At 52.1% G+C, this 15,402-nt stretch overlaps 1 protein-coding gene across 5 annotated transcripts in view; it reads left to right on the plus strand.

The window, feature by feature from the left end:
* Positions 1-15,402, plus strand: part of COL18A1 (collagen type XVIII alpha 1 chain) — a 252,301-nt gene that overhangs the window by 188,355 nt on the left and 48,544 nt on the right. For all 5 annotated transcript variants that reach the window (XM_034785179.1, XM_034785177.1, XM_034785176.1 and 2 more), the window contains 5 exons: positions 3,319-3,402; positions 4,512-4,571; positions 8,785-8,932; positions 10,144-10,259; positions 11,298-11,324. In XM_034785179.1, the coding sequence (XP_034641070.1) occupies positions 3,319-3,402; positions 4,512-4,571; positions 8,785-8,932; positions 10,144-10,259; positions 11,298-11,324 (435 nt within the window). The remainder of the gene's footprint in view (positions 1-3,318; positions 3,403-4,511; positions 4,572-8,784; positions 8,933-10,143; positions 10,260-11,297; positions 11,325-15,402) is intronic.

Here is a 15,402-nt window from a genome sequence, read left to right on the forward strand (position 1 = left end):
GGGGAGGTGCACGTCTGAGGATGGGGTGTGGCTAGGAGGGGGAGGCAGTTTGTGTGAGTAGGTGAGTGCGCGGTGGGAGGGGTTGAGGGTGTGACGTGTGGGCAGACGTTCTGCATTAGAGTACTGGCCGGGCTGTGGCCTCCTTTGATCCCCTCAGGGAATGGCTGCGAAAGGGTCGGCGCAGCCAGAAAGGCCATGGCCTGCGGTTGCCAGGCGGGCTGGTTGTGGTGGGGGAGTTCGCCTCACAGCATTCACGCATGCAGCAGGCTGCGGTGCCGTCCTTGGCTCTCTACTAGAGCTGCATCGCAGCAGGCACCAGTCCCTCAGAGGGGCCCCGGGGCAAGCTGGTGCGTGGATGCAGAGGAGCCATTTCTACCGAGCCCTTTTCGACTCACACCCAGCTCTGGCTTGACCACGGTGCAGCTGGAGGTCACTGCTCAGCTCTAGTTTGCCCTGGCAGGTCCGGAATAGCCCATGACGGGGCCGAGGCCAATGTCCCCGTCTCCCGGCCTGGTGCAGAGGGGAGTCCTGGGGGTGGGGAGGCGGGTGTTGGAGAGCGATCCTGCTCTGCATTAACCCTGTGGTGGCGGATCCTTTCCTGCAGGGCTGGTCCTGGTCCTCTAGGGTTACCATACCTCCGGATTTTCCTGGACACGTCCGGCTTTTTGGGCCTCAAATCCTTGTCTGGGGGGAAATCCCAAAAAGCCGAACATGTCCGGGGAAAATAGGGAGGGGCTGGCGCCGCTGGGCTGGGCCCGGGGGTGCTGGGCCGGGGGCCGGCGGTGCTGGGCCGGGGGTGCTCAGCCCGGGGCTGGCACCCCAGGAGCCGAGCCAGGCTGGAGACGCTGGGGCCGGGGCCGGCCACTGGAGGGAGCTGCTCGGTTGGGGGGGCCAGACTGGGCCACGCCTCCTCCCCCCACCCCCCGCCAGCTTACCTGCTGCCTGCTTCAGGCTTCCCGCGAATCAAATGTTCGCGGGAAGCAGGGGAGGGGGTGGAGTTGGGGCGGGGGCCCCGTGGAGTGTCCTCTTTTTGGACACTCAAAATATGGTAACCCTATGGTCCCCCCACTGTGGTTGTTGCGACCTGGCGCACGGTATCACAGCAACACTCAGGGTGGCCAGGCCCCCTCTCCGCCATGCCATTAATCTGGCCCCTGCCCTGGCCCGGGCCCAGTGTGTGGAGTCCCAGGGAAGAGCCCCAACCCACCATGTGGCCCTGGAGAAGCACTAGGAGCCTTGGATTCCTTGGCGGTTGGGGAAGAGCTCGGTTGCACTCCATTCTTTCCAAGCACGTGGGCTATTGAAAATCAGCAAGGGACAGGGCTGTGTGGGGGATGCACACGTGAACACTGGCTGCACACAGACACCACAGTCAGCTGCAGCTTGTGATGTCCTCTTCTCTAGGGTGGCAATTCCCCCCTGGGCTGAGGACTGGCCCGAGGCTCACGTGCCTGTAGCCCTCAAATCACGTTGGAGTGGCACTGACGTGATGCATAGTCACAATGCTGGCTCTCTGCACCGGGTGCGTTGGGCCCTAGCAGAGAAGAGGACGAGATCTTCTCTATCCGCGTCCCAGACCGATGGTAGCAGCTCCTGCCCTGACTTTAATTATCTCATGCTTTGTCAACAATAGTTCTTAGGAAACAGTTCAGACGTGTTTTCTCCTGTGTAATTTTGATCTCTGGCATGCCACACTTGTCAGACACCTAGTTAGCAATTGGAGCAGGTTGGCCAGTGGGAATGGTGTCATCTCTTTAGCACAGTTGAGAGTTTGGTGCAGGGAGGGAAAACCATTGGCATTTCTTGTCCTGATACTTGTGTTGAATGTGTGAAACCTGACATAATTGAGAGCTCAATTTATGACAAAAAATGAGGTTCCCAGTTTTATCTGCTTTTATCTCACCAGAAAAATCAACCAAATCGGAATTGACCAAATCCATTGTTCTTTGTTGTGTAACTAATTCACTGTATCTCGTCACATTCCACTGTAACACATGATGGCAAAAACGCTCCGATCACAGAGCAGTTATTGACAATTTGGGAGATTACACTTCACAGTGAAGAGTTTTTTGTATGAGGAACGAAAAAGGCCGTCTTTCTCCATGGGCACGGTCTTTCTCCCTGCTTGTGCCACGGGATAACTGCAGCCCGTTTGACTCTGCTCCAGCCTCTCTTCACGCCTACACTTGAGAGATCTGTCAGCAGTTCATTTAAAGTTTGGAAGCTGAGTAAACCATGACCCTAAAACCGGTGTGAACTCCATGTCCGGTTTTTGTGGATATGAGGCAAGCCCTTAAAAGTTGCATTTGAATAGCACTAAACCCTTCAGAAAATCGACGGGACTCTGCCATTTCTTTTTTGGAGGTTAATATGGGACAGGCAAATTCCAAATCTGTTGTGGTGAGATGGGTCACAGCTGTGAGGAAACATTATTTCAAGCAAGGTGAATAAATCCTTTAACTGCTTGCCGGTTGCATAACAGAAGACTGTGGCAAATTGGATTTGTGTGCAAACAGGCTTCGTATCTTCCCAGGCTAATGGTGCTTCATCACAGCAATTGACTGACTTCTTAAATTAGGGAGAATTCAGTTCAAGAGCCAGTCACCTCACTGCTCATTGTGTGAGTAGAGCATGACCAATAGTGCCAATGAGAATGGGAAGCGCTGATTCTGCTGTGGCCCACACAGTGCAGAGAGGAGGAGGCAACTATTCGCTGGTTGGGGATGGGCTCATTCCATCCTTCCCCCAAAGCTTTGACACTGAGCCTTGGGGGGGGAGGGATAGCTCAGTGGTTTGAGCATTGGCCTCCTAACCCAGGGTTGTGAGTTCAGTCCTTGAGGGGGCCACTTGGGGATCTCAGACAAAATCAGTACTTCGTCCTGCTGGACTCGATGACCTTTCAGGGTCCCTTCCAGTTCTATGAGATAGGTATATCTCCGTATATTATTATTAGTGAGAAACAACTCGATTAAACCTAGAAGTTTGTATGGGTGCAGCGGCTGTGTTGGCCCTGGTTTAAGAAATTAGCAAGCCACTGTGATTAAGCACAGGCTCTGATTCACTTACCCTGGGAATGCATCTCTGCAGGAGAATCCCAATCGGATTCCTTGGACTTGATTCCCGGTCAATTGAAATGGGAGCTGCCTTTGGTTGTCTCTGCCTGCAATTCACACTGTGAACCTTTCCCACCAGCCAGTGAGCTAACAGGCGATCGGCCACTATCAAGTGGCAACGGACTCTGATAACACGCTCTCCCGCAAGCTACCCATGATGTATTGCATTGTTTGCTGGTGGTGATTGCTGGTGTGTCTCTTACAGGGGGTGATTGCAGATCTGAAAGTGACAGGTGATCGCCAGGCAGCTGATCTCCAGTGTGAGGAGCAGGACGAGGATAGCGATGTGGTGAGTGCTGTCTGCCATGGCTCGGTATTGTAGCTGTAGTTTGCTTACACAGAGGGGTGTAGAACTTACCTTGGTTCCAGCTGTTAGCCGATCGCTTGCTGGAAGTTAATATGCAATTTACCACACAGGATCACCCATCCCAAATGTCCAAAAATCATGAGCCTGACCCCAACAAATCATGAGATTGGACCAAAAATCAGGAGCTTTAAAAATATATAGATTATATTGTGTGGTTTTGGTCTGCTCTTCGACGTGTGAAGTCTCTCTTCCCTGCACCTGCCCCAGGCTCCTGCCATACCAGATACAACCGCTGTTGTGAAATAGCAACCCCCAAGGCGGGTGGGGAGAGCGGGCAGTGCAGTGTCCTCACACCCAGACAGGAACTCCCATGGGCACTCACCCTTCTCTCTTCATCACCCCCCCATTCCCTTAACAGGTCAGACGTTTGCTCAGGAGATCTGCCCTATCCCAGTGCTTGATGGCTGGGGGGTTGTACAGGAATTTCATGGAAGACTAGACCCCAGGGGGTAGTATCGCCTCCTGCCATTGCTAATGGGCGTGTCTTCTCCAGCTGCTCCCTGGGCACTGAGGTTTGCCACGGGGGAGGAAACAGGCTAACAGCTACTAGTGTCAAGTGACCATTGTGAATGTTCGTTCCTAGCCAAAGCCCCCTCTGCGCACTGAACCGGGGTGAAATCCTGGCCCCAGTGAATTTATTTGCAAAACTCCCATTGACTTCTACAGAGTCAGGATTTCCCCTTTTGGTTTTTTTATTGAGTCATGTTAGCGAACAGCCTGTGCCGCTGGTGGGACCGGCTGATTCTTTGGGCTTATAAGTCCTTGTTAGAATCAGTGTGAGACCCAAAGTGAACCCCGAGACAGGCGGAAATGTGAATCCCCTTCTCAGCAACCAGGAGAAGGATCTCATTGCTAGGTGATCACTTTCCACCAGGAGAATGCGGGGCCTGGGTTTTATTTCCTGTGGGAAGGGGGCATAGCCGCCAGTGCTGTCGAGTACCCTGATCAGAACACTCATATATGCTGGATATGTTGTCTGCTGACTGTGTCTCCCTCTCTCTCTCCCCCCCCCCTCCTTTGGAATGATGTAGGCATCTGGAGATTTTGGAAGTGGAGTTGAAGAAAGACCCCACCTATCAGGAAGGGAACGGGTGAGTCTGAGGCCGTGGGCCCAAGGGCATTCCTTTCCAGCTTGGCTTTGCTTTTCTCTTCCAGGTACAGGCCCCATCAAACATGGCTAAACACTACTGCTGCAGTGGGCAGCAGAGAGCAGGGGGGAGTTGGCAGTCATTCTGCCAATGGACGGTTGGTCTTCCTAGGTTAAGACGAGTGGTGATTTGGAGTCTTGATTTCTCCCTTTCCAGTCAGCCCAGAAGTGCAGGAAGTAAACGCCTTGTTAACATAAACATATTTTCTGTGATGTGCTCCTAGGCCACAGACTTTATCCTGTGTCTGGTTCTCTCCCCCCACCCCCGATCTCGTGCCATCAGTGAAACCATTGGGAAAGGGGCGAACAGCACAGTGCTTTACCCTGGATCATGCCAGCTGTCCTGACCACGTCTCCCTGATGCACTGAGCCACGGAGAAGTTCCGTGCCTGTAAGTCAGGTTGTATCACACATTTTAACTAGTGGATCTGGAACAAAAGCCAACGGGGAATCTGAAAACTGGCTGAGAATCTGAAGAGACTGATAACTGGATTAGAGCTTTCCTTTGAACCAGACTCCTGAAGGCTTGCAGTGTAAACTCCCTGGGCTAGGAATTGGCTCTCTATTCAGGCTAGTGTCTAATCTCTCCCCTGTGTATTACCTACTGCTATATGGCTGCAATAGAAAGCCCACACCTGCTGCTGTTCTTGCCCCGAGCCAGGGGTCCCTCCAGACGAGCATCCCGAAAGCAGGCTGTGTTAGGAGTTTGTACAGATTGCAAAAACACACACATGCTCTTAGCAGCCATCGGCCTGATCCGCGGGGTTGTAATGGGAAAGCATCTGTAACGTAGTACAGTTTCTGTACTACCTGCTCAGGAAAGTAGGGGGCACAACTGCCTTATCTGGCTGCCATGGCATCATGATTCAGCCCTGAATTACCGTAAAGCCCATTACGCCTTGAAATTTCAGCTATCAAGACCAGCTTTCATTCCGGTTCCAAGAGTCCAAAGAATTATTAAGCCTCCCCTTTCCTCCGGATGTGCATTAGCACCTGGAAACTTGCCTTTTTACCATCACGAGTTCAGATTTCAATCCAAACAGTGTGTCTGGGTTCTGAAGGATGGTTTGGAGGGCAGGGGGGGGACGATGCAGTGCGCTAATGCTTTGGAGCAGCCGAGGAGGGTGGATTTGAAAAGGACTTGGCGTTTCCTGCTCGTGGTGTGTTTGTTTGCAGTACTCGCGTTCGTCTGTAACTCTGGCCCCAGTGCCGCAGCTCTGTGCCGACTCTCTCCACCAGCGGCTCTGCTCTGAAAAGTGACTCAGAACGAATGGCACCAAGACAGTCTGCTCTCTTAGTGTGTTCAGAGTCACGTGTGCCAACCTACCGAACCCTGCTGTTTGCATCCCCGCTCACCCTGCAGAGACAGCACAGCTGTGGGAGTTACAGAGCAGATTGGGTGTCGTCTTGTGCTGCCAAAGAATTGTTTACGTTCCAATCAGTTAAAGCTGTGCAAAGCTACTGCCGTTCCACAGCATCGGATATCAGTGAAAGCTTGATTTGAGGTCAGCTGGGCTGCATGGCTTTCACTAAGGGCCTGACCTGGCCCACCGTTGCTTTACTAGCAGTGGTGATGCCTGGCTTGCGTGTCCCAGCTCCAGGTGGTTTGCAAGGGGCTTTGCTTGGCTGAACCTCCCTTTCCCAGTGTCCTTCCTGCAGGATCTGCCTAAAGGAAGTGAAAATATGATGACTGGAATGGGCGAAGTATTACATAGGCGTGGCTCCTAGCTGCTGAGGACAGTGAGGACTTAGGCTGTGACACGGTGGCTGGCTTAGGTACCTCAGCAGGATTGGTTATGCTGAGGTTGGCTGGCGCACCAGGCATGCCTCACTCTGGGGAATGTTAGCTGGATGCTGGTGTACGGTAATACTCACCCGTGGACACCATTGTTCCAAGGAGATCATTGCTGCTTCCCTGTAGAGCAGTGGTAGTGCTGGCGTTTTAAATGCTGTATTCCCCCCCACCCCTCTCCCGGTTGACAGCTGGCCTTCCCCCCAGCGTACGTCCAAACAGCAACACACCCTGGTGCAGCTAGAGGTCAGTTCCCGCCGATGACAGCGCTCTCGAGGGTACCATGTTTCTGAGGAAAGGGTCGTGAGCGAGAAACTTCCCTCTCACTGAGATCCCTCCCTGCCCAGGGGACAGTGCGCTCAGCTGGGAGCCAGAAGACCTGAGTTCTGCTCTGACATCTCTCGACTGGCGTTTGTGTATCTGCACGTGAGAGCCCTTAGCGCTCAGCTGTGCGTGGAGCCTGGCCTAGAAGGCCGCAGGTGGTGGTATCCCCCATTGTACATGTAAGCCAACTGAGAGGTTGGACAAGTAAACCAGGGGTAAGGAGCTGGTATTACCTCTGTATAGTGCGTTGGTGAAACCATCACTGGAATCCCAGTTTGGTCTCCACACGTCAGAAGGGACATTGAACATTGGAGAGAGGTCAGAAGAGAGCTACAAGAATGATTCAAGGTCTGGAAAACCTGCCTAATGGTGAGATCCTGACGGAGCTCGATCTGTTTAGTTTATCCAAGAGAAGTGAAGCGGCGACTTGCTGGTGGTTTGTATGTAACCACGTGGGGAGGAGATTTGTGATGGCTGGAGGCTCTTTAGCAGACATAGAGAAAACCCTATCCAGTGGCTGGGAGCTGAAACTGGACAGAAATCAGATACCCATTTTGGGAGTGAGGGAGCTTCACCTGGGCAGCTTTCCCAGGGTTCTCCATCTCTGGGCTCTTTAAATCAAGGCTAGATGTCATTCTAAGAGACCTGGTCTAGCTTAGCCACCACTTACTGTGCCGGAGTCGCTGGGCGAGAGTCTTCAGTCTGTGTTCTGGAGGTCAGACTAGATGATCATCGTGGTCTCTTCTGGCCTTGCTTCTGTGACATGCACCCTGTGCGGAGAGGGGCAGGGAGAAGCCAGGTGTGCCCCGTGCTGGGCAGTCTCCAGCGATATACTCTGCTCCCTTTGTGCTCCTTAGTGGAATGAAGGGAGAAGAACAGGACAGAGAAACTGGCGATACAGTCTTGTGCTTGTGGCCTCTGGGGTGGAGAGCTAGACCTGCTGGGGTTGAAAGACTGGCACCCCTTACAGCTCAGCCTTCATTTTCCCACTTCACAGCTGACGTTTGCTCCCAGAATGCTTTGGATGCTGAATTCGGTATGTATGAAATGAGAACTAGGAGTGGGCTGGCCGGAAAGCAGATTCCGGGTTTGTGAAATGCCTGCAGGAATCAGTCCTGTCTACATCGGAGATGTCAAACGCAGGAGAAAAGGCAGGATATTTTCCCTCCACTGGAAGTTTATTTGAGGGGTGGGCCACAAAACAGAAACATTTCTGCAAGCCAAAGGTAGCCGACAGCACTCCCCGTGAACACGGAATGCCGACGCCATCCAGTGACTGGACAGGAGTAATGGCTAGAAGTATTTCTCTGGGCTCTCTTCCAATCCAGTGCCGTACATAGCACCGTTCTGAATTCCCTTATACACACCAGACCTGATCCTGCAGTCCTTCCTCAGGCAAAACGCCCAGGGTGCTTTGCTGGCACTTTGCTGGAATAAGGACAGCTGCTTCGGGCCCACCAGCAGCAGCATTTGGTACAAAGCTCAGGGGGAAACCAGGGCTGTTGGCTCATCAGGACCCTCAGAGCTTTCTCCTGTCTTTAGTGCACTGTGCATATGCATTTCTGGGGCCAGAATGAGTGTCTTCATGGGTCCCCTTTTAGTGACAAATGTTGCCATCTCCTCCTTTTTGTTTCTGGGTGGTTAACTCTGGGTTTTAAAACCTTCTTTACAACGCAGTGTTGCTTTGCAGCACTAATACAAATACTAACTTGGGCTGTGGATTCTCCATCCCTGGCAATGTTTAAATCAGGTTGGGTGTTTGCCTACAAGACCTGCTCTAGTAGAAACAGGAGTTAATTCAGAGCAGTCCTATGGCCTGGGCAATACAGGCGGTCAGACTAGATGATCACAACGGTCCCTTCTGGCCTTGGGATATCTGATTCTGTAACTCCCCATTACTCTTTGTAACCACCTCCAATAAGCAATGAAACAAGTGCTTGTTGTGCCACTGCCCAGCCTGGAATGTCGACGGGCCTCACCGAATGCATAGGGGTTTTGTTCTCAATTATTCAAGTTTCTTCCCCTCTCTGGTCTTGCGCAGGGGACCCTGGCTGTGTCGCGGCTCCCGGAACCTCCCCCGGTCACTTCTCCCCCCACCGCTGGGGAGACAGTAGAGAAAATAAGCGTGGACTCTCAGCTGCAAACTGAGCAAACCAAAGTGGAAGGACCACAGCAAATTTCTACCGGAGGTAAAACTAGCATTTGCCCCTTTGCCACCCAGCCTGCAGAGATGTTAAGCAAGGGCAACATCCGCAAATGACCTGGAGCGGGTAGAAACTAGAAATGCCTCAAACTTGATCAGCTGGCTTGAGATAGGCGAGTGGAGCCACCTTTTCCTGTGGCGTCCCCGAAGCAGGGGTCCTCTGGGGGTCCTCTTTGGGGCATGTGTTCGACATGCCAGTAGCTAGATCCATGCAAAGTGGTGGGTTGGCTGAAGCTGTGAGCTCCCTCCATGTCTCCATCTGGTTGTTCAGGGGGGCACGAGAGCAGGTCCGGGGGGGCTGTCCTACCCATCACCTCTCAGATACATCAGGCTGAGCCTCCAGGGAGGGACTTCTCGCATGGCCTGCCTGCCTTCTCTGTTGTTCTGCTACCAGCAGGGGTGGGGCTGATGCAGGGATCTTAGCTTCCCCCTCTGTGGGGAAGCCCTAACTTTGCGCTTGTGACATCACATGTGGCGTTTCCTCCGTTTCGCTTTCTGAGGCCCACATCTTTGAACACATAGGAGCCATTGACAGTTGGTGAAATTGTGCCTAACTCCCTTTGGAAAATGGGACCTAAATCAGTTAGGCCCAGATTTGGAAGGCTGTTTAATTGTTGCTGTGCGCAGCATTGCAAGGCCTAAGTCCTTTGTCTAGAAAGATGGAGAGATGAACAGCCCGGGGAAGGGGGTCCCCCACCAGAACTCCCTGGCTGTTCTGCCATCAGGCACTGGGGGCAGCAGCTAGCATATGCGCTGACTTCATGGGTGCTCTGGGGCTGGAGCACCCACAGGAAAAAATAGTGGGTGCTTAGTACCCACCAGCAGCCCCCTTATCAGTGCCTCTCACCTGCCGCGGGCATGCAGGAGGTGCGGGGAGGGAGCTGAGCGAGGGCAGGGCATGCTGAGGGGAGGAGGCGGAACAGGGCAGGGTGGGGGCTGCGGGAAGAGGTGGAGTGGGGGTGAGGTCTGGGGCAAAGCGGTGGTCAAGCATGCTCCAGGAAAGGACAAAGTCAGCGCCTGTGGGGAAGTGTCAGAGAGTCCCAGATTGCCCAGCCCGCACACCCAGGTGTCCTCAGCACAACTCTTTGCGTGTGGTGTGGCTGTCTCACACCCCAGCCCCGCCCGAGCAGAGCGATCAGCACTGTCCAGCAGGGCCCTGCGTCCTCGCCTGTAACTGCACGTGGCTCTTCATTCCAGCCACGGTTGGTTCAAAAGGTGAAAAAGGGGCCCCGGGAGAGAAAGGTGAACGTGGCCCAAAAGGGGACTCCGGAACCGGCGGGGTTCTAGCAGCCGGCGGCACCAAAGGCAACAAGGTCAGTGATGATACTTAGTGCTTCTCTAGCAGCTTCATCCATGGGCTCCGAAGCACATTTCAAACCGCCCCTCACCACAGCCCCTGCCTGCAGACACACCAGCGCACTCACCCCTTCCTCCTGCCTCAGTGGAGAGTCCCTGGAGCCGCTGGCCTGCCGAGCACCCCTCGTGTGCAGTGCAGCAGTGGGGCTCAGCGGGGAACAGAGCAGAGAGCCGGTCATGTCCGTATCCAGTCTCTGGCTGTGCCGCAGACTGGGCACCGCTGGCGAGGATCGGGGAGCGAGGGAAAGGGAGATGACAGTAAGCCAGGCAGTAAGGAAGAGCCAAGGAAGAAGGCTATGACCTGGGACAAAGAGCGAAGGCGTGCGGAGGGGCTTGTCAGGCACAGCTGAGCCGTTCCCCCTCCTGCAGCTAGTGATGGTGTGAGGCGCTCCACACCATCCGCCCATGCCAGGGCCTCAGAGCAGGCAGCAGTCCTGCCCTGCTTCTGTGCTGACTGCAGGCCGGCTCCCCCCGCTCCCCGTGAGAGGCTCTCCTCTCGAGCAGAGCAGCCCAGCCCTGCAAACACTCGCTCTGGGCAAATCCCAGCAGCTCCCACGAGCGCGTCCCCCGTGTTTAGGGAAGCAGTGTGTGCGCAGAGTCTGTCCCATGCATTGCCAGATGAGCATGAGGAGAGCAGCTCTGCCTGGTGCCGACAGCCTCCAGCACCCACTGATGTCAGCAGGGTGGCCGGAGCACTCCCCACCAGGCTGGATCAAGCCCCTGGCGAAAGACTCCTTGGGGGCAGCTGTGCGCGTGGGGGCTGAGCCGACGTTCCTACCTCTCCTAGGGGTGGTAATGTCCAGGCTCCAGCAGACTGAATTCCACTGAACTCCCCTGTACAGTGCGGCTCCGTGGAGCCGCACTGGGAAGCACCTGGTTCGGCTCTAGCAGTGTGTGCGCTGAGTGTGCTGTCCGGGGAGCACGCGCCATGACTTGCCAGGGGCAAACGAGCATGGCTGTCAGATGCAATGATGTTTTGCTCTTTTATTCTGCAGGGAGAAAAAGGAGACCTGGGCGTTAAGGTGAGCACGGTGACCACGGGGTGTTGTATAGAAGGGGGGGTTACAGGCAGGGTGCCCATGAGCTGTACTCTCCCTGGCTGGCGTTCTCACTGGGTGTCGGCTCAGGCCCGTGGCATGGCCTTCGGCTGTGCTGCCCATGTGTCAGCGAGAGGCACTGCTCCCTAGCTGCGGGGACTGACTAGACAAGTCTTGTTTCTTGTGGGGCCTGGGGGTGTGTGGTGCTGGCTTCCCGGGTTCAGCGTGTCAGGAAGCCAGGCCCAGGTTCGCACAGGAATCCACTGGCTCTAGTTTGCTTGGCTGGTGCCAGTGCTGAGTCGGACCCTCGGAGGCAATCGCCCAGGACCAAATCCCAGGGGCCTTGCTCAGTTCTCATGCTTCCCTCACTCCCCTGGCCTGGCATCTTCGCCTCCCACAAATGTGCGTGTTGCGCGAGTCCCTGTGAGACCGGCTGGCAGGCAGCCCAGGCCACGGCAGGAGAGGGAGAGGGAGCATACACTGATGGCCACTCGGGTGAGACAGGACCTGGGAGAGGAAAGCTGGGAGTGACGCCAGAGCCAGGCAGAGCACCTGTCTTTCCACAGCGGGTATCTGGCATGCTGCTGTCTCACAACAGACACGCTACCCAAGCTCATAGCTCATAACCCTCCCCGGGCATTCAGGAGCAGACGAATCGCTGGCTTGGCATGGCCCGTGGCAGTATCCGACACCATGGTGGTGGTGGTGGTGGGCATTGTCTCAGTAACAGGACCTGCTATGTACCAGGCCCCTTCCTGGCATGTCCTACTCCAAGGAGCCCTCAGGCCAAGAACAGAGGCTGGGGCAGGGAAATCAGCCAGTTCAGCCTCTGTGTGGAAGGTGGTGGAGGGCGGGCTGGGAGCACTGGACTCCACTGTTATCGGCTGCATGTCCCAGGCTCATGTGTGTGCAGCCAGAGCCAAGCCATGAAGGGGGTAGGTTTAGCGGATAAAATAAAAAAAGAACAAGTTAAAAATCACTTAGAAAAGTTAGATGCCTGCAAGTCACCCGGGCCTGATGAAATGCATCCTAGAATACTCAAGGAGCTAATAGAGGAGGTATCTGAGCCTCTAGCTATTATCTTTGGAAAGTCATGGGAGACGGGAGAGATTCCAGAAGACTGGAAAAGGACAAGTATAGTGCCCATCTATAAAAAGGGAAATAAAAACAACCCATGAAACTACAGACCAGTCAGTTTAACTTCTGTGCCAGGGAAGATAATGGAGCAAGTAATTAAGGAAATCATCTGCAAACACTTGGAAGGTGGTAAGGTGATAGGGAACAGCCAGCATGGATTTGTGAAGAACAAATCATGTCAAACCAATCTGATAGCTTTCTTTGATAGGATAACGAGTCTTGTGGATAAGGGAGAAGCTGTGGATGTGGTATACCTAGACTTTAGTAAGGCATTTGATACGGTCTCGCATGACATTCTTATCGATAAACTAGGCAAATACAAATTAGATGGGGCTACTATAAGGTGGGTGCATAACTGGCTGGATAACCGTACTCAGAGAGTTGTTATTAATGGTTCCCAATCCTGCTGGAAAGGCGTAACGAGTGGGGTATCGCAGGGGTCTGTTTTGGGACCGGCTCTGTTCATAGACTCATAGACTTTAAGGTCAGAAGGGACCATTATGATCATCTGGTCTGACCCCCTGCATGCTGCAGGCCACAAGACCCTTCCCTGGACTCTGCCGTTGAAGTCCCCAATCCTGTGTTTTAGTGACTTCAATTGGCAGAGACCCTCCTGCTGGTGATCCCTGCCCCATGCTGCGGAGAAGGCGAAAAACCTCCAGAGGCTCAGCCAATCTACCCTGGAGGAAAATTCCTTCCCGACCCCAAATATGGCGATCAGTAAGACCCCGAGCATGTAGGCAAGAGTCTCTAGCCTGACCCTTGTTGGCCATTATGCTATTTACGTACCATTGCTTGGTTTTCCTTGGCTACTGTGTTTTACCATTAAACCATTCCCTCCATAAACTTATCCAACTTAATCTTAAAACCAGACAGGTCAGTCGCCCCCACCGTTTCCCTCAGTCCATCCCTCTGATTCCTGTTCCACTGATCTTGATACAAAGATAGTCATTTAGGGAAGACAATGCATAGTCTGGGAAGCAATTCCAGACTAATGCCTTTGTTTAGGGCCCAAAACTGGAGATCTCAGTCATTAAGTGCAAAAGCTCCAAAGGCCTAGGCTATTTAAATGTCCTTTCAAACCTAACTCTGCTCTGAGACATGACTAGTTAAAACAGTACTACTTATTCAACATTTCTGTTCATTACTTATTCAGAAAAAATAACTTTATTTCAGTGACAAAATAATTTTTTCACTACTAGCATTCTTTGCTATTATTAACACAGGGATTTAGATCATTTTATTCATCATCACACGAAATACACTCCCATGCCAACATTCTCTTGAAGTGGGAGCAAGATTTAGTTCTGCCTTGCGTATCATCAGCAGAACAGTTAACTAAGGGCTTGTCTACATGGGAACTTACTCCAAAATAGCTATTCCTGATTAATTCCACATGGACATTCCTATTCCAGAACCAGAGTGCCTTATTCCAATTTAGCTTAATCCACTTCAAGCACTCTTATTCCAAAATAAAAACGTCCACACATGAAGCCAATCAGGAACAGTGAAACTGCTTTAAATTCACACCCTACCTTATTCCGGATTAATTTTCACATGTAGACAACCCCTACATTCCAATTGCAGAGACAAAATCTGCCCTAAATTATACTTATGTAACACCTCACTGTAAATTGAACATGTTTGACAAGGAAACAGTGAACAAGCAGAATGTCAAAGTGCCTCTTTTCCCTCTCTCCTTCTTCACAGCAGAACTGCATTTTGAGAATGTTAGAAATATCACCAGCAATTATCTGCTCTGTTGTCCTGATCCATTGCTCACTGAAATCAACGGAAAAACTTCCACTGGCTCCAGTGGGTATTGAATCAGGCCTGAATCAAGGGCTGAACTATTGTTATTTCTAAATACCAGCCCTTTTAGAGGGTGTGATATATTATGGCAAACTGATTAAATATTAAAACTCTCAATATGCATCATAAAATATCCAACAGAAACCTACATAATTTCAGTTTACAATACTTTTAATTAACAATAGAACAATGATTTACTATCAGATGCTTAATTGAGAATATGTTCAATATCTTCATCAACGACTTAGATATTGGCATAGAAAGTACGCTTATTAAGTTTGCGGATGATACCAAACTGGGAGGGATTGCAACTACTTTGGAGGACAGGGTCATAATTCAGAATGATCTGGACAAATTGGAGAAATGGTCTGAGTTAAACAGGATGAAGTTTAACAAAGACAAATGCAAAGTGCTCCACTTAGGAAGAAAAAATCAATTTCACACATACAGAATGGGAAGAGACTGTCTAGGAAGGAGTAGGGCAGAAAGAGATCTAGGGGTTATAGTGGACCACAAGCTAAATATGAGTCAACAGTGTGATGCTGTTGCAAAAAAAGCAAACATGATTCTGGGATGTATTAACAGGTGTGTTGTGAGCAAGACACGAGAAGTCATTCTTCCGCTCTACTCTGCTCTGGTTAGGCCTCAGCTGGAGTATTGTGTCCAGTTCTGGGCGCCGCATTTTAAAAAAGATGTGGAGAAATTGGAAAGGGTCCAAAGAAGAGCAACAAGAATGATTAAAGGTCTTGAGAACATGACCTATGAAGGAAGGCTGAAAGAATTGGGTTTGTTTAGTTTGGAAAAGAGAAGACTGAGAGGGGACATGATAGCAGTTTTCAGGTATCTAAAAGGGTGTCATAAGGAGGAGGGAGAGAACTTGTTCACCTTAGCCTCTAAGGATAGAACCAGAAACAATGGGTTTAAACTGCAGCAAGGGAGGTCTAGGTTGGACATTAGGAAAAAGTTCCTAACTGTCAGGGTGGTTAAACACTGGAACAAATTGCCTAGGGAGGTTGTGGAATCTCCGTCTCTGGAGATATTTAAGAGTAGGTTAGATAAATGTCTATCAGGGATGGTCTAGACAGTATTTGGTCCTGCCATGCGGGCAGGGGAC

The sequence above is a fragment of the Trachemys scripta genome, chromosome 11 (assembly GCF_013100865.1).
Source record: "Trachemys scripta elegans isolate TJP31775 chromosome 11, CAS_Tse_1.0, whole genome shotgun sequence".
Lineage (NCBI taxonomy): Eukaryota > Metazoa > Chordata > Testudines > Emydidae > Trachemys > Trachemys scripta.